Source organism: Pristiophorus japonicus, chromosome 2 (assembly GCF_044704955.1).
Source record: "Pristiophorus japonicus isolate sPriJap1 chromosome 2, sPriJap1.hap1, whole genome shotgun sequence".
Classification (NCBI taxonomy): domain Eukaryota; kingdom Metazoa; phylum Chordata; class Chondrichthyes; family Pristiophoridae; genus Pristiophorus; species Pristiophorus japonicus.
In genome coordinates, this window is record NC_091978.1 from 293,617,352 (window position 1) to 293,642,330 (window position 24,979).

The 24,979-nt window shown below is 44.5% G+C and overlaps 1 protein-coding gene and 1 pseudogene across 1 annotated transcript in view; both read right to left on the reverse strand.

The window, feature by feature from the left end:
• Window positions 1–587: 587 nt before the first annotated feature.
• The window catches only part of hhip (hedgehog interacting protein), a 233,580-nt gene continuing 209,188 nt past the window's right edge, over window positions 588–24,979 (reverse strand). Inside the window, exons 13-14 of the mRNA XM_070865050.1 lie at window positions 16,518–16,646; window positions 588–925 (exon numbers count right to left, since the gene is read on the reverse strand). Coding sequence (XP_070721151.1) covers window positions 717–925; window positions 16,518–16,646 — 338 coding nt within the window. The 3' untranslated portion in view covers window positions 588–716. The remainder of the gene's footprint in view (window positions 926–16,517; window positions 16,647–24,979) is intronic.
• Window positions 2,094–2,348, reverse strand: LOC139251475 (U2 spliceosomal RNA; annotated as a pseudogene).

Below are 24,979 nucleotides of genomic sequence, written 5' to 3' on the forward strand. Positions count from 1 at the left end.
AGCATCTAAAAACATGTTTTTAATAACCTGTTGACTATTGGCCTTGACAAACATATATTACTAGGCACCAATGGTTCCTTCGTCAAATTGCTATCAATAATTCCCTCCCCTTTCACCACTGGATTACAGCTTAATGAACATCTAGATATGGGGCCGCAAAGAGCCAGAGCAGTTCAAGAGAACTGTCAGTGGTCAAGTGTTTTTGCAGCTACTGTAATAAAAATATACTTTAGCATATTTGCTGTTTACATATAGCATAACAGATGCAATACAGTACGTAACAGGTTATGTTTAAAAATACAATTTATCAGCTCAATGGTCACAGTACAATACTGTATTCTTGAGGACATTAAGCATGCATTTACATAAATATATTAAATTTTAAAAGAAATTATACATTTAAATGTCTTTTTAAAAAATCTATGGACACCAATTAGAATCCGATGAATGATAGACCAGTAATTTTCTTATGCACTTTTCTGACCTTTTTTCTTAGCTATCACGGTTTCTAAAATCTCATTTCAGATATTACACATCATTTTAAAATAAATTTAAGGTTAGACAATAAAAACCTGAAGCAACCTGTTTTCCCATTTTTGAGTTTTAAAATCTTTTAGTCCCATGTAAAATGTACATCAAAAAAGTAAAAATTATCTTGAAATGTATTTGTTCTTTTTCTCAGTGTGGAAGAAACTAAAAGATGGCAGGCCAAGAGTTTATTTATCCATCTCTTGTATCAGTTCTGTGCCTTGATGGTTTCTTGGTAAGCAGGTTTTTTCACACTCTTCTTGTGAGCTGAATCTGTTTTTGTTTCCCTGGCAACCATTATAGAGAAACTGTTCACACTGTCTGGTGTCCACATTAAAGAACCATCGCCATGTAGGGGTGTTACAATTCCCACTCTTTCTGGGCTGCTGGCAAACTGCTGTCGAGGAAAATAATGAAAAAGTAAATCTGAATAAAAGGCCAATTAAAATATTTAAAAAATGCCAGTTAATGGTGATAAACCAAACAGTTGAATTATTTATTGAGATAAATTCTGTATTTATTGAATGTCAATTGAATGTATCTCTTGGCATTTCTAATATTTAATGCTGCAGCAGAGTTTAATAGTGAAACTAATCATTTAACAACATTACAAGGGGAGGAACTTACTGGATTCAATGTAAATTTTAAAAAATGGTAACGGAGGAAATAATGAAACATAGAAAATAGGTCCAGGAGTAGGCCATTTGGCCCTTCGAGCCTGCACCACCTTTCGATAAGATCATGGCTGATCAATGAGACTTGGAATAGATAAATCCCCAGGATCTGATGGTTTCCATCCCAGGGTATTAAAAGAAATAGGTGAGGAAATTGCAGAAGCATTAGTCATAATCTTTCAAAGTTTTATTGATTCAAGAATTGTGCTGTTAGATCAGAAATGTGCTAATATCACTCCATTATTTAAGAAGGGCGCAAGAGAGAAACCAGGTAACTAAAGGCCTGTCAGTTTAACATCAGTTGAAGGATGCTACTGAAATCTGTCATTAGGTGTAGAGTAACTGAGGATTTGAACAAAAACGAGCTGATCAGACTATCCCCCATGATTTTCCATTGATTAAAATTAACTGCCTGTCACTGCATATTTCCTGGGGAGTACATATGATGGTTTTATTCTAAGATTCAAATGTGACAGAACTCTTTGAGGAGGCGAAGAAGGATGGGAGGGACGGCTAATTCCTTGGAGATATAGACTACATACCATAAACATGACCAATGACATTTGTGCACAATCCCTTTACTACAGTAAAGATTAGATACCATGATGCACATGGTGAACTTGGGTCCACTCTTGAGAAAACATCCTGGGTGCTAAAGTAAAGCCTTAGCAGTACTTTGTTGGGGATGCACACACAAAGCCACAATTGGGTACTGATGCCTGTTTTTTTTTTTATTCGTTGCCAATCTTTCCAATTCTTTGTCAAATCATCTTGTCAGATTACAAACGCCAGAGGTCACCTTGCACACATCAAGGATCACTGCGCCAATGCTCTTAGCCAAAAGGCCTAGAGCCACTGCACCGTTCCTGGAAGTACTGCAATACCAGGTTCGTGCCATGGAGGTGGATGGGTCAGGCCCCCCACACACCTCCGTGGAGGTGGATGGGTCAAGCAACCCCACCCACCTCCTATTTCCAAAAAGCATAGGAGAACCACCTTCCTGATCCAGGGAGAACCACGTTGGGGTCATGGTTATTCCCCTGTCAGGTCAGTTACGCATGATCTTAGCCAAAAGGCCGAGAAGCGATATTAAACTGATAAGAACAGATACTACACTTGATCTTAGCCAAAAGGCCGAGAAGCGATGATGCCTGTTAATTGTGTGGTGCAGTAGCAGGTGGAGTAGGTAAAGATGGTAATTACAAAGGAGAAAGCAGTTACCATCAATCTGAGACTGGATATGATGCTGTTATTAGAGAAGAAAAAACAGTATGTACATGGTGATTTTATTGGAGACAAAGCTAGCGGAAAAACATGAAAGAAAGATTTTGAAATAGGCAGTTATTCACTCAATGTAAAGACATGAAGTGGAAGTATGAGATGCATGTGGTGGAGATAGCGTTTTGGGGATCTTTAGGAGCAGCAGGCTAGGGAACAGGTTTGAGGGGCTTCATGTCTGCAGTGTGTCCCAGCTACAAGATGCACTGCAGTAACTCACCAACTTCAACAGCACCTCCCAAACCCGCGACCTCTACCACCTAGAAGGAAAAGGGCAGCAGGCACATAGGAACACCATCACCTGCAAGTTCCCCTCTAAGTCACACACCATCCTGACTTGGAAATAGATCACCGTTTCTTCATCGTCGGTAGGTTAAAATCCTGTAACTCCCTCCCTAACAGCACTGTGTGAGTTCTTTCACCAGACGAAGAGCAGCAGTTCAAGAAGGCAGCTCACCACCACCTTCTCAAGGGCAATTAGGGATGGGCAATAAATGCTGGCCTGCCACGATACCCAGAACCCATGAATGAAATAAAAGAATTAAATAATGACTTTTAAGTTGACAGTGATGGATATTAATTTTGGGGAATAGAAATCTTCCCATTTCATGTACCCAGTGTCAGTATCACTCCCAGATCAGTTCTAACACAGCCAGATGCACAGTGATGCTCTTCTACTCTTCCCCAACAATATGGGCCCAAGTTTCCACATGATTTGCGCCTGATTTTTAGGAGCAACTGGTGGAGAACGGACTATTTTAGAAATCGCAATTCTCCACATTTTTTTTTCTGCAGTTCTAGTCAGGTAGAACAGTTCTACTTTGGAACAGAATTTTTTCTTCAAAAGGGGGCGTGTCCGGCCACTAACGCCTGATTTGAAAGTTTCCACAGTGAAAATGTACTCCAAACTAAAGTAGAATGGAGCAAGTGAAGATTTTTGTAGAACTGAAAAAACCTTGTCTACACATTTAAAAAATCGGGCGCAGGTTACAAATCAGGCGTCCAGAACGAGGTGGGGGGGGGGGGGGTGGAGGGGAAGGGAACTCATTAAATTCTACAATAAATCCTTATTTATGCTTCTACAAATATTATACAAATAAATCCAACCTGAATAAACATTTATAAGCAAAGAAACGATTAAATAAACCATCTTCCTACCTGTGTGAAAGTGCTTCAGCCAGGGAGAATGGTGCAGCAAGCCTCACAAAATGAAGGAGCCGACCGAACGCGGGCGGGCGGGAGGAGGGAGCCGACCGAACGCGGGGGAGGGGGGGGGGGGGGGAGGGAAGGGAAGGGAGCCGACGAACGTGGGGGGGGGGGTTGGGGGAGGGAAGCCGACGAACGCGGGAGGGAGAGAGCCGACCAAACGTGGGGGAGGGAGCCGACCGAATGCGGGCGGGAGGGAGGGAGCCAGGGAGGGAGGGAAGGGAGCCGACCGAACGCGGGCGGGAGGGAGGGAGCCAGGGAGGGAGGGAAGGGAGCCGACCGAACGCGGGAGGGAGAGAGCCGACCCAACGCGGGGGAGGGAGCCGACCGAATGCGGGCGGGAGGGAGGGAGCCAGGGAGGGAGGGAAGGGAGCCGACCAAACGCGGGCGGGCGGGAGCCGACCCAACGCGGGCGGGCGGGAGCCGACCCAACGCGGGCGGGCGGGAGCCGACCCAACGCGGGGGAGGGAGCCGACCCAACGCGGGGGAGGGAGCCGACCCAACGCGGGCGGGAGGGAGGGAGCCAGGGAGGGAGGGAAGGGAGCCGACCGAACGCGGGAGGGAGAGAGCCGACCCAACGCGGGGGAGGGAGGGAGGGTGCCGACCGAACACGGGGGTGGGGGGGGAAGGGAATGGAGCCGTTCCAGACGGCTGGCGGGAAAGGGAGAAGGCTGCAGGAAGCCTCAGAAATTGAGGAGCCAATTCCCGACGGCAAAAGGGGGAGGTCGTCGGGAAACGGCTGCCTCAACTTTCTGAGGCTTCCTGCAGCCTTCTCACTGCTACAAGAAGCCTCTGTGCTGATGGCAATGTACTTTTATTAAAAAATGTTCAAAAATTAAACAGCTACAAAGAACTACAAAAATGGCCGAGTGCCAATGTTTTTTTCACACTGAGCATGTGCGAACGCTCCAACGCGAACGTGCAGCGTTGCCGGCAGGAAAAAAACTAATTTAAATAGTACCCGTCCCCTCCCACTTACAAAATCGGCGCGAGTGTAGGCTCCGCCCCCCCTGGGCGCCGCGCCAGGCAGACAAGGAGCTGCAGAACGCTCCAGAATCGCTCGTTTTTTTTTCCGGCGCCATTTTAGGCGCGAAAAACGGGTGCCCAGCTCGGAGGGGCGCCCGTTTTTTTATCATGTAGAAACTTGGGCCCTATGTTTTAGTCCAATCTCAGAAGTACACCACCTACTACACCAGTATGATGCATTTTCCAATTTCCACATCAACCATTATGTTGCATCTGAGTGAGATTACTACATTAAGGCAGTTTTGTGCTATAGCCACCTGCCTACAAGGAATTGGATTGAGATTAGCCAAACTCATTCTACATCGCACCCTTGCACCTTGCAGATATAGGAAACTTTCATCCCATCAGTTGGGGCTGGAGTGAATGCTGTTCAAACATAGAAATTTACAGTACAGAAGGAGGCCATTTCGGCCCATCGTGTCCGTGCCGGCCAACAAAGAGCCACATGGCCCTCGGTCAGCAGCCCTGAAAGTTGCATATAAACCTATGAACAATGTACGATGGCGGACAAGTAAAGAGCATCCGGCCCAACCAGTCCACCCCACACAACTGTGATACCCCATGTATTGCAACATTTTACACTCCACCCCAACCGGAGCCATGAGATCTCCTGGGAGAGACAAAAAACAGATAGAAACCCAGGCCAATTGGGGAAAAAAAATCTGGGAAAATTCCTCTCCCAACCATCCAGGTAATCAAAACTAGTCCAGATCATCACTCTGGCCGTATTAGATTCCTTGAAGTACTTACCATCGTATCTGCGCCAGCCAACAAGAGGTTATCCAGTCTAATCCCACTTACCAGCTCTAGGTTTATAACCCTGCAGCTTATGGTGCCCATCCAACAATCTTTTAAATGTGGTGAAGGTTTCTGCCTCTACCACCTTTCTAGGCAGTGAGTTCCAGACCCCCACAACCCTCTGCGTGAAGAAGCTACCCCTCAATTCCCCTCTGAACCTTTCACCAACCACCTTAAACTTATGCCCCCTCGTAATTGACCCCTCCACCAAGGGAAATAGGCCCTTGCTATCCACTATATCCAGGCCCCTCAAAATTTTATATCCCTCAATGAGGTCTCCCCTCAGCCTCCTCTGTTCCATGGAGAACATACCCAGCCTATCCAATCTGTCCTCATAGCTAAGATTCTCCATTCCAGGCAGCTTCTCGTAAATCTCCTCTGCACTCTCTCCAGTGCAATCAACTGTAATATGGCAAGCAGAACTGCACGCAGTATTCCAGTTGTGGCCTAACCAGTGTATTATACAATTTAAGCATAGCCTCCCTGCTCTTGTATTTTATGCCTCGGCCAATAAAGACAAGCATTCCATATGCCTTCTTAACCACCTTATCACATTTGTGGGACCTGTCTAATCCACTCTGCCAATCATTTCATATCTATGAACATTCCTGACCTCATTACCTGCTCTGACCTCAAATTGAACTCTTGCATATTTCCATTGCAAGAGTTGCTTTCAAGGCTCTTTTCTACCAAAGGTTTAATTTCCCCTCAACAACTTTCAACACTCTGTACAACCCAAGTTCATCCAAAAGTTGAATGGATTCCCATCTGGATAGGCTCTTCTAGCAGCTGACTAGGATACAAGAAATAGTTAGTCATCTGATAGGTGATCCTCCTCTCAGCGCTAGCCTTGAATTGCACTCTCTTCATTTTGTAATCATTTTTGTCTCTCTATTTCATTACTGTTCATTAAAAATCACTGACTCTTTCTGATTGAGACTCCATGGGCTCTATTTTTGCCACAATTGGATGCCATTTTTTTTGAGCAATCATGATTTTGCAATTTTCCTGAAAGTTTGTACACCGGCAGCGATAGTTTTTTGTACATAAGAACATAAGAAATAGGAGCAGAGTAGGCCACCTGGCCCCTCGAGCCTGCTCTGCCATTTAATAAGATCATGGCTGATCTGATCATGGACTCAGCTCCACTTCCCTGCCCGTTCCCCATAACCCTTTATTCCCTTAATCTGTCTATCTCCACCTTAAATATATTTACTTTCCCAGCCTCCACAGCTCTTTGAGGCAGAGAATTCCATAAATTTACAACCCTCAGAAGAAATTCTTCCGCATCTCAGTTTTAAATGGGCGGACCCTTATTCTGAGTCTAGGTCCCCTGGTTTTAGTATCCGCTATGAGTGGAAATATCCTCTCTGCATCCACCTTGTCGAGCCCCCTCATTATCTTATATGTTTCGATAAGATCACCTCTCATTCTTCTGAACACTAATGAGTATAGGCCCAACCTACCTTCATAAGTCAGCCCCTCATCTCTGGAATCAACCTAGTGAACCTTCTCTGAACAACCTCCAATGCAAATATATCCTTCCTTAAATATAGAGACCAAAACTGTACTCAGTACTCTAGGTGTGGCCTCACCAATACCTTGTACAGTTGTAGCAGGACTTCTCTGCTTTTATACTCTATCCCCCTTGCAATAAAGGCCAACATTCCATTTGCCTTCCTGATTACTTGCTGTACCTGCAAACTAACTTTTTGTGTTTCACGCACAAGGGCCCCCAGGTCCCTCTGTACTGCAGCACTTTGCAATTTTTCTTCATTTAAATTATAATTTGCTTTTCTATTTTTTTCTGCCAAAGTGGATAACCTTACATTCTCCCACATTATACTCCATCTGTCAAATTTTTGCCCACTTAGCCTGTCTATATCCTTTTGCAGATTTTGTGTGTCCTCCTCACAATTTGCTTTCCCACCCATCTTTGTATTATCAGCAAACTTGGCAACATTACACTCAGTCCCTTCATCCAAATCATTAATATAGATTGTAAATAGTTGAGGCCCCAGCACCGAATCCTGCGACACCCTACCAGTCACTGTTTGCCAACCGGAAAATGACTCATTTATCCTGAATCTTTGTTTTCTGCTAGTTAACCAATCCTCTATCCACGCTAATATATTACTCCCAACCTCGTGAACTTTTATCTTGTGCAGGTCTGGTTAAAAACTGATTTCCGCGCCGTTTTAGGCCCTATAACCGATTTTGGCTGGCCACGATTTTTTTCAGTGCGGCGCACACTAGCCAAAAGCACCGCAAAAAAATCCATCTGTTAAGTTGAGGAATCAGTGCGGCGCTGAAGAAGGCAGGAACGAAGCAGTAAGAATACAACATAAAGTACTTTTTTTTCCCCACAGGGAACTCTTTTTGGAGCAAGGGAAGAAGATTTATGGGCTGATAGGACTGCTCCTCCCCACAGCAATCCCGGCCCATAGGACTACTCCCCCCGTTGGACCCGCTGCAATCCCAGGCCAATTGTCCCCCCACGAGTTGAAGGGCCATTTGGCCTGGGATTGCAGTGGATCCAACTGGGGGAGGGGGGTTGGAGAAGCTTTAGCCGCGGGTCCAGCAAGGGTAGCGGCCACGTGTCCAGCTGGGTTGGGGGGTGGGGGGGGGCGGAGGAGCGGTGGCCGCGGGTCCAGCGGGTGGGGGGGGGTGGGAAAGAGGTCCTTCATGGCCCTATCAGCAGTGGTGGGGTAGGAGTACTTTCAGAAGAGCGGGCTTCAGCGTCTCTGGTTGCCCTGGCAAGATCAGCTTTTCGTGCATGCCCAGAGAATTTTTAGTGCAGACTTGAAGCTTCGCCCCCACCCCCCCAGACTAACTTTGGAGCGCGCTGTGCCAAATTCAAATATTTCTTCGGCAAAAGTCCCAAAATCGTGTGTTAACATGTGCGAGCACCAAAAATCCAGCAAGTGGAAAATAGGGGCCATACAGATAAAAAGTATAGGTTGAGTTATAGCACTCACCACAACAGGGTAGCATCCTCACTGTTACTGACACTTGTCTATAATATTAAATGGAAGATTTTGAGATCCAGTGCCCCCAGCCTTGTTTGTGATCCATTTTTTAATGGGCACAAAATTTCAGGGTGCATGCCTACAATTTCCTATGATACACTTCCTGAGTGTGCTGGTTTGTAGAATCATCCCTTAAATGCAACTAAAATATACAATTTTTATACTCCCAGATTCACAGAGCTAGAAATATAAAACATCTTTAAAACAAAAAACATTTTGACAATTTGTTATGAACAGTTTGAGCACATTTATCGGCTAAATACGACATTTGTTAGAACACTACACATAACTAAGAGCTCCATAGCACTTATGAGTTATTTAAACCACTTTCCCACTTTCCTCATGGGATAAATTTTGTGTTTAACTAACAGAGGATCCTTCATATGTCTTCAATTTTGAACAATTCTGGCCACAAGACTGAACATGAAATTTATTTTATAAAAGTTATTTTATAAAATCAGAGTCAGAGCACTTGAAATCCATCTTTCTAGCAGAGCTGAATGTAAGGGATTCTTCTAGCTGGGGAGCGGGGAGGGAGGGAAGGAAATTGCAATAATAAATGATTTGGTAGAACTAAATATATGTTACTAATCATATGACAAGTAGAAGGCTATTACAATTGCATGTTTCTATGAGTTTTGTTTATTATACATAGTATACACAATTTGAAGTGTTTCTCTCCTGCCTACTTTGGCAGATCTTACAGATCATAGAATTTTACAGCATGAAGCAGACCAACTGTCCCATCAAGTATGTGTTTTTCTCCACGACCCACCTAATCTAATCCCACTTTTCTGGCCACTTCCTGTACTCTTTAAAATTCCTTTTTTACAACTATCTAATTCACTTTTAAAATAATTTATGGACTCTGCTTCAGCAACATTTTTTAGTCCAAATTAACCAATCTCTGTATAAAGATGTTTAAAGATGTTTTTCAACTCCTCTCCCTCAATTCTATGATATTCTTTCATTTGTGTCCTCGTTATCATCTTGCTGAACAGTGGAAACAACATATAATTTACATGAAAATAACCCATCATAATTTGAAGACCTCTATTGGCTCACCCCTTAACCTTCTCAGCTCAAGTGTAAAACTCTCAACTTCTTCATAACTATAACCTCTAATCCCTGGTAACATGCAGCGACAGTCTATAAAGGCCCAGCGGCAGTCCTGGGTCGGCGGCAGTTCGGGAGCAGCGGCCGGAGGAGCAGCAGCGGCGGCCTATAAAGGCCCAGCGGCAGTTCGGGTGCAGCAAGCTGCAACAGGGTCAAAAGTAGGAAAGAAGTCAAAAGTAATCGAACGGTAACGTCACAGCCAAGAGGGTAAGTGATTGGCTGGTTGAGTGGTGAGTAGTTTTCTTTTTCTTTATCTTTTTTCTTGTTCTTAGCAGTAAGAAACCTTTGGCACTGTTGCCAAATTAAGTAATTTAAGGGTTAAGTCATGGCAAGAGAGCCCTAACCCGTGTCATGCTCCTCCTGTGCTATGTGGGAAGTAAGGGACGCTTCCAGTGTCCCTGACGACTACATGTGCAGGAAGTGTATCCAGCTGCAGCTCCTGATGGACCACATTGCGGCACTGGAGCTGCGCATGGATTCACTCTGGAGCATCCGCGATGCTGAGGATGTCGTGACTGGCACGTTTAGTGAGTTGGTTACACCGCAGGTAAAGGTTACACAGGCAGATAGGGAATGGGTGACCATCAGGAAGAGCAGTGGAAGAAAGGTAGTGCAGGGGTTCCCTGCGGGCATCTCCCTCCAAAACAGATACACCACCTTGGGTACTGTTGGGGGAGATGACTCATCAGGGGAAGGCAGCAGCAGCCAAGTCCATGGCACCAGGGGTGGCTGTGCTGCACAGGAGGGCAGGAAAAAAAAAAGAGTGGGAGAGCAATAGTGATAGGGGATTGTATTGTAAGGGGAATAGATCGGCGTTTCTGTGGCCGCAAACGAGACTGGTATGTTGCCTCCCTGGTGCAAAGGTCAAGGATGTCGCGGAACGGCTGCAGCCATTCTGGAAAGGAAGGGTGAACAGCCAGCTGTCGTGGTACATATAGGTACCAATGATATAGGTAAAAAAACAGGATGAGGTCCTACAAGCTGAATTTAGGGAGCTAGGAGTTAAATTAAATGGTAGGACCTCAAAGGTAGTAATCTCAGGATTGCTACTAGTGCCACGTGCTAGTCAGAATAGGAATCGCAGGATAGCTCAGCTAAATACGTGGCTTGAGGAATGGTGCAAGGGGGAGGGAGTCAAATTCCTGGGACATTGGAACTGGTTCTGGGGGAGGTGGGACCCATACAAACCGGACGGTTTGCACCTGGGCAGTACTGGAACTGATGTCCTAGGTAGAGTGTTTGCTAGTGCTGTTGGGTAGGGTTTAAACTAAAAAAGGCAGGGGGGTGGGAATCTATGCAGGTAGGCAGAGGGAAGTTAAAAGGGGGCAGAAGCAAAAGGTATGAAGGAGAAAAGCAAGAGTGGAGGGCAGGGAAATCAAGGGCAAAAATCAAAAGGGCCATATTACAACATAATTCTAAAAGGACAAAGAGTGTTTTTTTTAACAAGCCTGAAGGCTCTGAGTCTCAATGTGAGGCATTCGTAATAAGGTGGATGAATTAAATGTGCAGATACCTGTTAATGGATATGATGTAATTGGGATTATGGAGACATGGCTCCAGGGTGACCAAGACTGGGAACTCAACATCCAGGGATATTCAATACTCAGGAAGGACAGACAGGTAGGAAAAGGAGGTGGGGTAGCGTTACTGGTTAAAGAGGAGATTAACGCAATAGTAAGGAAAGATATTAGCGTGGATGATGTGGAATCTATATGGGTAGAGCTGCGAAACACCAAAGGGCAGAAAACATTAGTGGGAGTTGTGTACAGACCACCAAATAGTAGTAGGGAGGTTGGGGATGGCATCAAACAGGAAATTAGGGATGCATGCAATAAGGGTACAGCAGTTATCATGGGTAACTTTAATCTGCATACTGATTGGGCTAACCAAACTGGTAGCAATACTATGGAGGAGGATTTCCTGGAGTGTTTAAGGGATGATTTTCTAGACCAATATGTCGAGGAACCAACTAGAGAGCAGGCCAGCCGAGACTGGGTCTTGTGTAACGAGAGAGGATTAATTAGCAATCTGGTCGTGCGGGGCCCCTTGGGCAAGAGTGACCATAATATGGTAGAATTCTTCATTAAGATGGAGAGCGACACAGTTAATTCAGAGACTAGGGTCCTGAACTTAAAGAAAGGAAACATCGACGGTATCAGACGTAAATTGGCTAGGATAGACTGGAGACTGATAGTTAAAGGGTTGTCGGTGGATCAGCAATGGCAAACATTTAAAGATCACATGGATGAACTACAACAATTGTACATCCCTGTGTAGCATAAGAATAAAAAAGGGAAGGTGGCTCAACCGTGGCTAACAAGGGAAATTAAGGATAGTGTTAAATCCAAGGAAGAGGCATATAAATTGGCCAGAAAAAGCAGCAAACCTGAGGACTGGGGGAAATTTAGAATTCAGCAGAGGAGGATTAAGGGTTTAATTAGGAGGGGGAAAATAGAGTATGAGAGTTAGCTTGCAGGGAACATAAAAACTTACTGCAAAAGCTTCTATAGATATGTGAAGAGAAAAAGATTAGTGAAGACTAATGTAGGTCCCTTGCAGTCAGAATCAGGGGAATTCATAATAGGGAACAAGGAAATGGCAGACCAATTGAACAAATATTTTGGTTCTGTCTTCACTAAGGAAGACACGAATAACCTCCCGAAAATACTAGGGGACCGAGGGTCTAGCGAGAAGAGGGAACTGAGGAAAATCTTTATTATTCAGGAAATGGTGTTAGGGAAATTGAAGGGACTGAAGGCTGATAAATCCCCAGGGCCTGATAGTCTGCATTCCAGAGTACTTAAGGAAATGTCGCTAGAAATAGTGGATGCATTGGTAGTCATTTTCCAACATTCTATAGACTCTGGTTCAGTTCCTATGAATTGAAGGGTAGCTAATGTAACCCAACTTTTTAAAAAACGAGGGAGAGAGAAAACAGGGAATTATAGACTGGTTAGCCTGACATCGGTAGTGGGGAAAATGTTGGAGTCAATTATTAAAGATGTAATAGCATTTGGAAAGCAGTGATAGGATCGGTCCAAGTCAGCATGGATTGATGAAAGGGAAATCATGCTTGTCAAATCTTATAGAATTTTTTGAGGATGTAACTATTAGAGTGAATAAGGGAGAACCAGTGGATGTGGTGTATTTGGACTTTGAAAAGGCTTCTGACAAGAAACCACACAAGAGATTAGTGTGCAAAATTAAAGCACATGTTATTGGGGTAATGTATTGATGTGGATAGAGAACTGGTTGGCAGACAGGAAGCAAAGAGTGGGAATAAATGGGTCCTTTTCAGAATGGCAGACAGTGACTAGTGGGATGTCGCAGGGTTCAGTGCTGGGGCCCCAGCTATTTACAATATACATTAATGATATCGATGAAGGAATTGAATGTAATAGCTCCAATTTGCAGATGACACTAAGCTGGGTGGCAGTGCGAGCTGCAAGGAGGATGCTAGGAGGCTGCAGGGGGACTTGGATAGGTTAGGTGAGTGGGCAAATGCATGGCAGATGAAGTATAATGTGGATAAATGTGAGGTTATCCACTTTGGTGGTAAAAACAGAGAGACAGACTATTATCTGAATGGTGACAGATTAGGAAAAGGGGAGGTGCAAAGAGACCTGGGTGTCATGGTACATCAGTCATTGAAGGTTGGCATGCAGGTACAGCAGGCGGTTAAGAAAGCAAATGGCATGTTGGCCTTCATAGCGAGGGGATTTGAGTACAAGGGCAGGGAGGTGTTGCTACAATTGTACAGGGCCTTGGTGAGGCCACACCTGGAGTATTGTGTACAGTTTTGGTCTCCTAACCTGAGGAAGGACATTCTTGCTATTGAGGGAGTGCAGCGAAGGTTCACCAGACTGATTCCCGGGATGGCGGGACTGACCTATCAAGAAAGACTGGATCAACTGGGCTTGTATTCACTGGAGTTCAGAAGAATGAGAGGGGATCTCATAGAAACGTTTAAAATTCTGACGGGGTTAGACAGGTTAGATGCAGGAAGAATGTTCCCAATGTTGGGGAAGTCCAGAACCAGAGGACACAGTCTAAGGATAAGGGGGAAGCCATTTAGGACCGAGATGAGGAGGAATTTCTTCACCCAGAGAGTGGTGAACCTGTGGAATTCTCTACCACAGAAAGTTGTTGAGGCCAATTCACTAAATATATTCAAAAAGGAGTTAGATGAAGTCCTTACTACTAGGGGAATCAAGGGGTATGGTGAGAAAGCAGGAATGGGGTACTGAAGTTGCATGTTCAGCCATGAACTCATTGAATGGCGGTGCAGGCTAGAAGGGCCGAATGGCCTACTCCTGCACCTATTTTCTATGTTTCTATGTTTCTAGGTACAGCAGGCAGTAAAGAAGGAAATGGCATGCTGGCCTTCATAGCGAGGGAATTTGAGTATAGGAGCAGGGAGGTCTTATTGCAGTTGTACAGGGCCTTGGTGAGACCACACCTTGAGTATTGTGTGCAGTTTTGGTCTATTAATCTGAGGAAGGACATTCTTGCTGTTGAGGAAGTGCAGCGAAGGTTCACCAGACTAACTCACGGGATGGTTGGACTGACATATGAGGAGAGACTGGATCAACTGGGCCTTTATACATTGGAGTTTAGAAGGATGAGAGGGGATCTCATAGAAACATACAAGATTCTGACAGGACGGGACAGGTTAGATACAGGAACACTGTTCCCGATGTTGGGGAAGTCCAGAACCAGGGGTCACAGTCGAAGGATAAGGGGTAAGCCATTTAGGACCGAGATGAGGAGAAACTTCTTCACTCAGAGAGTGGTGAACCTGTGGAATTCTCTACCACAGAAAGTTGTTGAAGTCAGTTCATTAGATATATTCAAAAGGGAGTTAGATGTGGCCCTTACGGCTAAAGGGATCAAGGGGTATGGAGAGAAAGCAGGAATGGGGTACTGAAGTTACATGATCAGCCATGATCTTATTGAATAGTGGTGCAGGCTCGAAGGGCCGGATGGCCTACTTTCTATATTTCTATGAATCCACATAGCACCTGCTTCACTGCTTTGATATTCTTCCTATAAAGGGATGCCCAAAATTGCAAAGAGTACTCAATTGTGATCTAAATTCTTGCACAAGTTTAACACTGCCTCTATTATTTTGTATTTTATGTTTCTGATTGTAAAACCAAAGATTCTGTTTCATTTTTTATGAACTTAGATACTTCTGCTGCCACCTTAAACTGTGTATCTCCACACCAAGGTCCCTCAGCTCCTATATGCTCTTTAAAAGCCGACATTTAAAGTGTATTTTCTTTCCCTATCCAAAATGTAATACTTCACATGTTTCTACATTGAACTGCTTTTGTCACCTTGCTGCCTATCCAACTAGACTATAGTTTCCCTCTGCTGTCTTTCACAATTTTTATCACAATTTGCCATATTCCCCAATTTGGTTTCATCAGCAAATGTTGATATTGTTCCCTCAATTTCCAAGTCCAGATAATTTTGTTTGTGATAAAGAAGAATCCCAACATGCACTGTTGTGAAACATTATTCACCATACCTTTCCATTCCAAGAAACTTCTTTTTACCCCCTACCCTTGGCTTTGTGCCCTCCAATCATCTCTCTATCCAAGTGGCCACATCCCCTTACTTCATGTGCTATTATCTTTGCCCTCTCTATCTTATGTGGTAACTTATCAATGGAATGAAAATTGGGTGGATTCTGTAAAAGGCTCTGCCAAGATTATCGCCTAGGCAGTGAAGGTGAAAATCTGTCCCATATAAATCACATTCATGGCATGTCTTTTATTTTCCCTCTATTATTGCATCAAAAAATTCTATAAGGTTGTTTAAGCATGTCCTGCCTTTTAGAAACCCATGCTGATTGGCCCTGATTAGCTCATGTTACTCCACGTGCTTAGTAATTTCATCCCATATTATGGACTCTAACGGTTTACGAACAACTGATGTACTGTGAAACTATTGCTCTTTTCAAGCACTTTGGGCATGTTTTTTTTCAAAAATTCACTCTGTGGCACTAAACCGACCAGGAACACTATGTACAGTACACCACAATGTCGGTTTGCCACAATTAGAACCACATGAGTAATTCTGCACTGAAAGATTACATAAAAAGCAAAGCAGAATATTTTAGCCATGGTGGTGCAGGTAAATTTACTGATCATTGAGTTAAAGATGGCAATGGCAAACAAACAAATGAATAAGTTTACTCACTTGCAGAGCCTCTTTCTGTTTTGACCTGCCCACACATATTAACCTTTATGCTGTGACCTTCAGTCTTCCAAGTGAGGACTTCGATTGGCTGAAAGATTGGCCTGTCAGGCAATGAAACCCCAGTTTTAAAAGCAGCTTCCACCTGCAAAATGACACCTGAAAGTGTCAACTTCTGCTGGGGGCAAGATTCAATGGGTGGGGCAGGCATCCTCTACGCCTTACCTAACTGCGAATTCTATATGTGTGAACCTGAACAGTGATATCAGCAAGCACTTCCACCATTGAGGGCATTATGGCTGATTATATCCTCACCTTACATTTCCAGATGTGCACTTTGCAGCAGGGGCCACTGGAAAGCAATCAGTAGTAGGAACCCTGGCTAATTTCGCTTTCCCTAACCCATGGGCATTGAGACCAATTGCTGTGGCTCTACCATTTACTCCTGTTGAGATCAGCGAACATAGCACAGATCAGGAATCCAATCACGAACCTTTCAGTCTATACGACTGAGCTACACACTGTTTTACTAACAGTCACTGGAGGAGCTCAATTTTTCTTTTAACCTAGTCAGCTAAATCTCATTAACCACTAAAACAATTTCATGCAAATTATTACTTTAAAAGGTATATATGTTATATTGGCGGTTGAATAATACCTGCCCTTGCCACTCTTTGAATGTTCCTATCCACTTGTTCGCACTGTGGTCCAGTGTAGCTCTCCTTACACAAGCATTTATTAGGCCTCACACACACGCCACCATGCTGACATACTGGATCACACTTTGCTGTTAAAGAAATGAGAAAACTTTAGTATACCAGACAACTTTCATTATCTGAAGGTTTTTGCTTATTTTTAAAACACAAAATGGCCCCCCGGCCCAAACGGGGTGCACCTACCATTTTCGAAGGGTTCATTGGGGCGGACAATCCAGAGAAATTCAGGGGGCCAAAATTGCCCCTTTCTATAAGGCCCGTGGCCACCTGAAAGCGGTGGCCATGGGTTAGTGCGGACTGGCTGCCGAGTCTCCACAGAGGGGCAGCTATTTTAGATATTGTCCTTCTTTTGGAGCAGTGTAGGACACAGCCCCGTCTGTTTTCCCGCCATATCATACATGCGCTGACCCCTTACCGACTGCGCCGACCCCTTCCCGAAATTGTCCCACGGGAAATTGTCCCTTTCGAAAATTGCCCCGCGGGAGCAACAACGTTGCCGGATGATGCCACTGACAGCTTTTGCTGTCGGTACCCTTTCTGTGGCTGGGCGGCATGGCTGCCCTTAAAGTGGAGGTGGCGCTGCCGGTGACTCCATGTTATTTTTTATTGTCAGCCAACTGCCAAGTCGGGCCGACAATTATGCCCGCAGGTTCAGCCGGGCCGCTATCAGGCAGCAACCCTCCCTGGTGGCCCAGTGTTTGCCACTAAAGTGGCTGCAAATTTCGCAGCGGCCCTCCCCTTTCACTGAAGGGGAGGGACGATGTGACACCCCAGCGTGATGGCGTCATCAGTGCGGCGCTGATGACTTGGATCATCAGCCACTCCGATCCTCCCCCACTTCCGCTCTGCTAGTGGCGGCTACTCCGACTCGATCTCACTTCTGCTCCGCTGCAAAAAAAACACCAATTTCTCCGGATTGTTGGCCCCATGCATTGGGGTGGATGGAACTCTTTGGAAACAGTGGGTGTACCCCGTTTGGGGCGGAGGGCAATTTTGGCCCCCAGGTCTTAGTGTTTGTTTTTGGAGTGGGGCGGAAGTGAGGTCGTGGCGGACTAGTCGCCACCAGCGGGGCGGGTTGGAGTGGCTGATGCTCCCAAGACATCAGCGCCGCACTAATGGCGTCATTGCGCTGGTGTGTTGCAATGCCCCTCCCCTTCAATTATAGGGAGGGCCGCTGTGAACTCTACAGCCACTTTAATGACAAACACTGGGCAACCAGGGAGGATTTTGGCTGGGCCAGCAGCCTGGCACCCAAGAGGGGATGCCAGGCTGCCTGTTGGCGGCCCGGCCGAACCCACGGGCACAATTGTTGGCTCGACCTGGCAATTAGCCGACAATAAAAAATAAAACGGAGTCACTGGCAGCGCCACCTCCCCTTTAAGGATGGCACCGCTCCTACGGGGCAATTTTCGAAAGGGGCAATTTGAGGAAGGGGTCGGTGGCGGTCAGTAAGGTGTCGGCGCGTGCACGATGCGGCGGGAAAATGGACGTGACGGTCCCCTACACCGCACCAAAACTGAAGAAGGGCAATATCTAAAATGGCGGTCCCTCTGCGGCCAATCCGGACTGACCCATTGCTTTCAGGCGGCCACTGGCCTGATAGAAAGGGGCACTTTTGGCCTCAATATATTATGTGCAGATAAAGACAAAAATAATAGCATGCTCTGGAAAGAAAATATTTTTTCTTGATGTGGAAACTCTGACGGCAAAATTTGGGACCGCAGCACCCAAAGCGAGGTGGGACTTCTAGCACCAGTTGCAGAAATCCTGCCCGGCAGCGGAATTGAGGTTACCATCCCAGAAAGGAAGTGGAGCGCAATGTTGTGCACTCCACTACCTCTCAGGGGCGGGATTGGGGTGCAAACTGTGGGAATTTTACAGTGCTACACAGCTCTCCTCGTAGCGCTTGCAGGATCACAGGGCCCTCCCCTTCTGTTAAACGGGAAGGCATGCTGCCAACACTGCATCAGGGAGAAGGGGCCACCACTACACCACTGGGGAGCGGGGCGCCGTGGCAGCAGCCCGGTACAGAAGCGGAGTGTTGGGCTACTACATTGCACCACGGACCCCGCGATTTCAGGAGGTCAAGGCCGCCAGAGGTAAATCAGCCATTTTTCAAAATGTCGGTGCTGCTCCTCTCCTTTAATTTTCACACCGGGAGCGAGTGAAACTGCGAAGCTGACATGGGCATTGCCCGCAGCGGCCTCACGGAACGCTACCGAATTTTTGCTCGAGGTGAAAACAGGTCGCTGCAACGGTGATGTCATCACCAGCGCAGCGATCCAGGACGCTACCGGCAGGAGAGGGGCGCTACTGGTTAGTGCCTCCGCTAACTCCAGCGGGGGTGCTAACGGGAGGCACAAAATACATGAGTTTCTCCCTCCTTAGCTCTATTCCTGTATTTATTGGAAATATGTAATAATACATGCGTTCAAATTTGGGCTGCAAGGCCCGACTTTGCTGAATTCCTGATCCAAGCCACGTTGTGTGGGAAGTGTCAAGCACAGGCATCTTTCTATGTGGGGAAGGGAATTCTCAACTGCTCAGCTGCTGTCATGTGCCTCGGGGCGGTCATCAACAGCCATTGGCGCAGCCTGGAAACAAGCCACTTGTCTGTTAGCAGTGCATTAATGGTATGAGGACATGAGAAAGGGATTTGTGAGGGACATAGAACAGAAACAAAAAGAGGGTATCAATCCTTAGTGGTGTCTGCATAACTTCTTAAAATGACAGTGTGAGTTTCACCATCCCACAATTAAATGTTCATTTTACTTTTAATGTTTGAATGTCAGACATATTACTAGTTCAGCAATAAGTAGAAAGATTAGATTGCTATTTATATACTTAAAAAAAATCCTTCATAGTCCACAAGTAAGACAAACTAATGGAAATTTGGCTAAGTGTCTCTATCACTTTAACAGATATTTATTAAGCACTACATGACTTCCTTTTCACTTTATGCAGAACCACCTACATAGCTATCTTGAGACCCTTTTGATGAGAGAAGAGAGGCTGATGGTCAATTAAGATTAGAGCAAGTTTGCACTCTGAAGCCTGTGTAAACCAAGTGGGCAAGCTGTCAGTAAGGTGATCGCTGTTGACCGATAATTACAAGATTTTTACTTTATCTGGTCATGACTTAATTTCACAAGCAGCAGTTCAAATGGCAGGTACATTAACTTGCCACATTTAGATCCTATACTGGAGCTGGGAGATTAGGCAGGGGGTTTATGTTTACAGGTTTGTCATAAAGTTGAATGTTAAGAATTTGTTCCCAACAGAACCCCTTTCTCAGAAGGACCGCAGTGCCGATGTAGTATGTGAAACAAGTAGTGGTACAGCACTGAGTTTAGAACTTTAATCTAACCGGCCCTGTAGAAACATAGAAAATAGGTGCAGGAGTAGGACATTCGGCCCTTCAAGCCTGCACCACCATTCAATAAGATCATGGCTGATCATGCACTTCAGTATCCCATTCTGCTTTCTCTCCATACCCCTTGATTCCTTTAGCCATAAGAGCCACATCTAACTCCCTTTTGAATATATCTAACGAACTGGCCTCAACAACTTTCAATGGTAGAGAATTCCACAGGCTCACAACTCTCTGAGTGAAGAAGTTTCTCCTCATCTCGGTCCTAAATGGCTTACCCCTTATCCTTAGACTGTGACCCCTGGTTGTGGACCTCCCCAACATCGGGAATATTGTTCCTGCATCAAACCTGTCCAATCCCGTCAGAATTTTATACGTTTCTATGAGATCCCCTCTCATTCTTCTAAATTCCATTGAATATAAGCCTAGTTGATCCAGTTTTTCTTAATATGTCAGTCTTGCCATCCCGGGAATCAGTCTGGTGAACCTTCGCTGCACTCCCTCAATAGCAAGAATGTCCTTCCTCAGATTAGGAGACCAAAACTGTACACAATATTCAAGGTGTGGCCTCACCAAGGCTCTGTACAACTGTAGTAAGACCTCCCTGCTCCTATATTCAAATCCTCTCGCTATGAAGGCCAACATGCCAATTGCCCTCTTCACCGCCTGTTGTACCTGTATGCCAACTTTCAATGACTGATGTATCATGACACCCAGGTCTCGTTGCACCTCTCCTTTTCCTAATCTGTCACCATTCAGATAATAATCTGCCTTCCTGCTTTTACCACCAAAATGGATAACCTCACATTATTCCATATTATATTGCATCTGCCATGAATTTTCCCACTCACCTAACCTGTCCCAAGTCACCCTGCAGCCTCTTAGCGTCCTCCACAGCTCACATTGCCACCCAGCTTAGTGTCATCTGCAAATTTGGAGATATTACGTTCAATTCCTTCGTCTAAATCATTAATGTATATTGTAAATAGCGCAGCACTGAACCTTGCGGTACCCCACTAGTCACTGCCTGCCATTCTGAAAAGGACCCGTTTATTCCGATGCTTTGCTTCCTGTCTGTCAACCAGTTCTCTATCCACATCAGTACATTACCCCCAATACCATGTGCTTTAATTTTGCACACTAATCTCTTGTGTGGGACCTTGTCAAAGGCCTTTTAAAAATCTAAATACACCACAACCACTGGCTCCCCCTTGTCCACTCTACTAGTTACATCCTCAAAAAATTCTAGAAGATTTGTCAAGCATGATTTCCCTTTCATAAATCCATGCTGACTTGGACCAATCCTGTCACTGCTTTCCAAATGCGCTGCTATTACATCTTTAATAATTGATTCCAACATTTTCCCCACCACCGATGTCAGGCTGACCAGTCTATAATACCGTGTTTTCTCTCTCTCTCCTTTTTTAAAAAGTGGTGTTACATTACCTACCCTCCAGTTCATAGGAACTGATCCAGAGTCTATAGAATGTTGGAAAATGACCAACAATGCATCCACTATTTCTAGGGCCACTTCCTTAAGTACTCAGGGATGCAGACTATCAGGCCCTGGGGATTTATCAGCCTTCAATCCCATCAATTTCCTAACACAATTTGCTAACTAGTAAGGATTTCCTTTAGTTCCTCCTTCGGTCCCTGAGTATTTCCGGAAGGTTATTTGTGTCTTCCTTAGGTGAAGATAGAATCAAAGTATTTGTTCAACTGGTCTGCCATTTCTTGGTTTCCATTATAAATTCACCTGATTGACTGTAAGGGACCTACATTTGTCTTCACTAATCTTTTTCTCTTCACATATCTGTGGAAGCTTTTGCAGTCAATTTTTATGTTCCCTGCAAACTTACTCTCATGTTCTATTTTCCCCCTCCTAATTAAACACTTAGTCCTCCTCTGCTGAATTCTAAATGTTTTGCAATCCTCAGGTTTGCTGCTTTTTTTGGCTAATTTATATGCCTCTTCCTTGGATTTAACACTATCCCTAATTTCCTTTGTAAGCCACGGTTGAGCCGCCTTCCCGGTTTTATTTTTACACCAGACAGGGATGTACAATTGTTGAAGTTCATTCATGTGATCCTTAAATGTTTGCCATTGCCTATCCACCTGTCAACCCTTTAAGTTTCATTCACCAGTTTATCCTAGCCAAATCACGTCCCATACCGTCAAATTTACCTTTCTTTAAGTTCAGGACTCTAGTCTCTGAATTAACTGTGTCACTCTCCATCTTAATGAAGAGTGACAAAAAGAGTTGGAATTGGAATTTTTGGATTTCACAAACAAGAAATCTTCTTCCCTATTCCCAAATTGGCAAAGTTTTTCCATTTGTTCATGCTGTGCAGGAAGTTATTCTGGCAATAAAGTATCAATTATTGGGTTGTTATATATACTAACAAGGCCATTATTTGGGGTAGGGTGCCAAAGTGTGCTTGGCAGAGCCATGTGATGAGCTTTACAGGGACAAATCTGACAGTTGTTTTAAATACAAACATTTTTATACTTTCTGATGATTGAGGCATTGGAAGAATTAGAGGGAAGCATACAGCAACCTTTGCATGGGGAGGCTTTGTTGAGAGAAGAATCTTGCTCCTGGAGCACAAGCTTCTTATACATGTGCTTTCTCTTGTGGTGAAAAATAATCTGTTTCTTTGTAGCTCCATGTCTGAAACGATTTCCTTTACCTCTTGATGGAGTGTTCACTTGTAGGGCTGCATCAGGGTTGCCAAAGTACTTGTGTTTAGCTGTTTTAGTCTTGTGCATGATGATTATTGTAATGTCAGGAAATCTTATGCTTTTCTGTTGGTTTCTGAATCTTACGTTTGTGATAAATGTGCATGCAAAGAACCTGAGGTAGGCAAAGCCGCATGGCTAGATAGACTACTCTGAGCTCTAATCTATGCTTTGTGATTCTTGACAGGACTATAGCCTTAGAATTGCAATGTTGGTAATTTTGGGGTATGACCACATCTTCTCCAGCAGCAAAGATTGGCTTTGCTGAAAATTGCGAGCTGTTCTCACTAATTACGATAGGCCTTTAATGCCTAGAAAATAAGCACTGGGAGCTGAGGCCAGCATTTGACATTACTTTAGAAAAGGTTATTGAAAGAAAGTAAGGAAATATGGGAAAAAGGGTGTCCCCACATCAAAATAACCTGATGTAGGAAGCAAAATGTAAATTAGCTATCTATGCTTCCACCAAAACAAACATAACTTTTCAATGCACTTTCAGAATAGAAAGGTAAATTTAAGAATCAAATTATAGGTCAGGCATTGGCTTACTAATTTGTTCATGGGTGCGAGATTGCACAGTTCACTCAACCCACATTAATTTCAGCATGGCACCTCATTAATACAGCTCCTTTTTTGCAAGGCCAACACTGGCTATAAGAAATGCCTCCTTTGTTCCATTTCTAATATGGCAGGGGGATGGGAACCTATGCAGGGAGACAGAGGGAAGTAGAATGGGGGCAGAAGCAAAGGATAGAAAGAAGAAAAGTAAAAGTGGAGGGCAGAGAAACCCAAGGCAAAAATCAAAAAGGTCCACATTACAGCAAAATTCTAAAGGGGCAAAGTGTGTTAAAAAGACAAGCCTGAGGGCTCTGTGCCTCAATGTGAGGAGTATTCGTAATAAGGTGGACGAATTAACTGTGCAGGCAGCAATTAATGAATATGATATAATTGCTATCATGGAGACATGGCTCCAGGGTGACCAAGGCTGGAAACTCAACATCCAGGGGCATTCAACATTCAGGAAGAATAGACAGAAAGGAAAAGGAGATGGGGTAGCATTGCTGGTCAAAGAGGAAATTAATGCAATAGTAAGGAAGGACATTAGCTTGAATGATGTGGAATCTGTATGGGTGGAGCTGCGGAATACCAAAGGGCAGAAAACTCTAGTGGGAGTTGTGTACAAACCACCAAACAGCAGTAGTGAGGTTGGGGACAGTATTAAACAAGAAATTAGGGACGCGTGCAATAAAGGGACATCAGTTATCATGGGTGACTTTTATCGACATATAGATTGCGCAAACTAAATTGGTAGCAATACGGTGGAGGAGGATTTCCTGGAGTGTATTAGGGATGGTTTTCTAGGCCAATATGTCGAGGAACCAACTGGAGGGCTGGCCATCCTAGACTGGGTGAGGTGTAATGAGAAAGGACTAATTAGCAATCTTGTTGTACGAGGCCCCTTGGGAAAGAGTGACCATAAAAGGTGTAATTCTTCATTAAGATGGAGAGTGACACAGTTAATTCAGAGACGAGGGGCCTGAACTTAAGGAAAGGTAACTCGATGGTATGAGACGTGAATTGGCTAGAATAGACTGGCGAATTATACTTAAAGGTTTGATGGTGGATAGGCAATGGCAAACATTTAAAGATCACACAGATAATCTTCAACAATTGTACATCCCTGTCTGGAGTAAAAATAAAAGGGGAAAGGTGGCTCAACCGTGACTAACAAGGAAAATTAAGGATAATGTTAAATCCAAGGAAGAGGCATATAAATTGGCCAGAAAAAGCAGCAAATCTGAGAACTGGGAGAAATTTAGAATTCAGCAGAGGAGGACAAAGGGTTTACTTAGGAGGGGGAAAATAGAGTATGAGAGGAAGCTTGCCGGGAACATAAAAACTGACTGCAAAAGCTTCTATAGATATGTGAAGAGAAAAAGATTAGTGAACACAAATGTAGGTCCCTTGCAGTCAGAATCAGGTTAATTTATAATGGGGAACAAACAAATGGCAGAACAATTGAACAAATACTTTGGTTCTGTTTTCATGAAGGAAGACACAAATAACCTTCCGGAAATACTAGGGGACCGAGGGTCTAACGAGAAGGAGGAACTGAAGGAAATCCTTATTAGTCAGGAAATTGTGTTAGGGAAATTGATGGGATTGAAGGCCGATAAATCCCTTGGGCCTGATAGTCTGCATCCCAGAGTACTTAAGGAAGTGGCCCTAGAAATAGTGGATGTATTGGTGATCATTTTCCAACAGTCTATCAACTCTGGGTCAGTTCCTATGGAC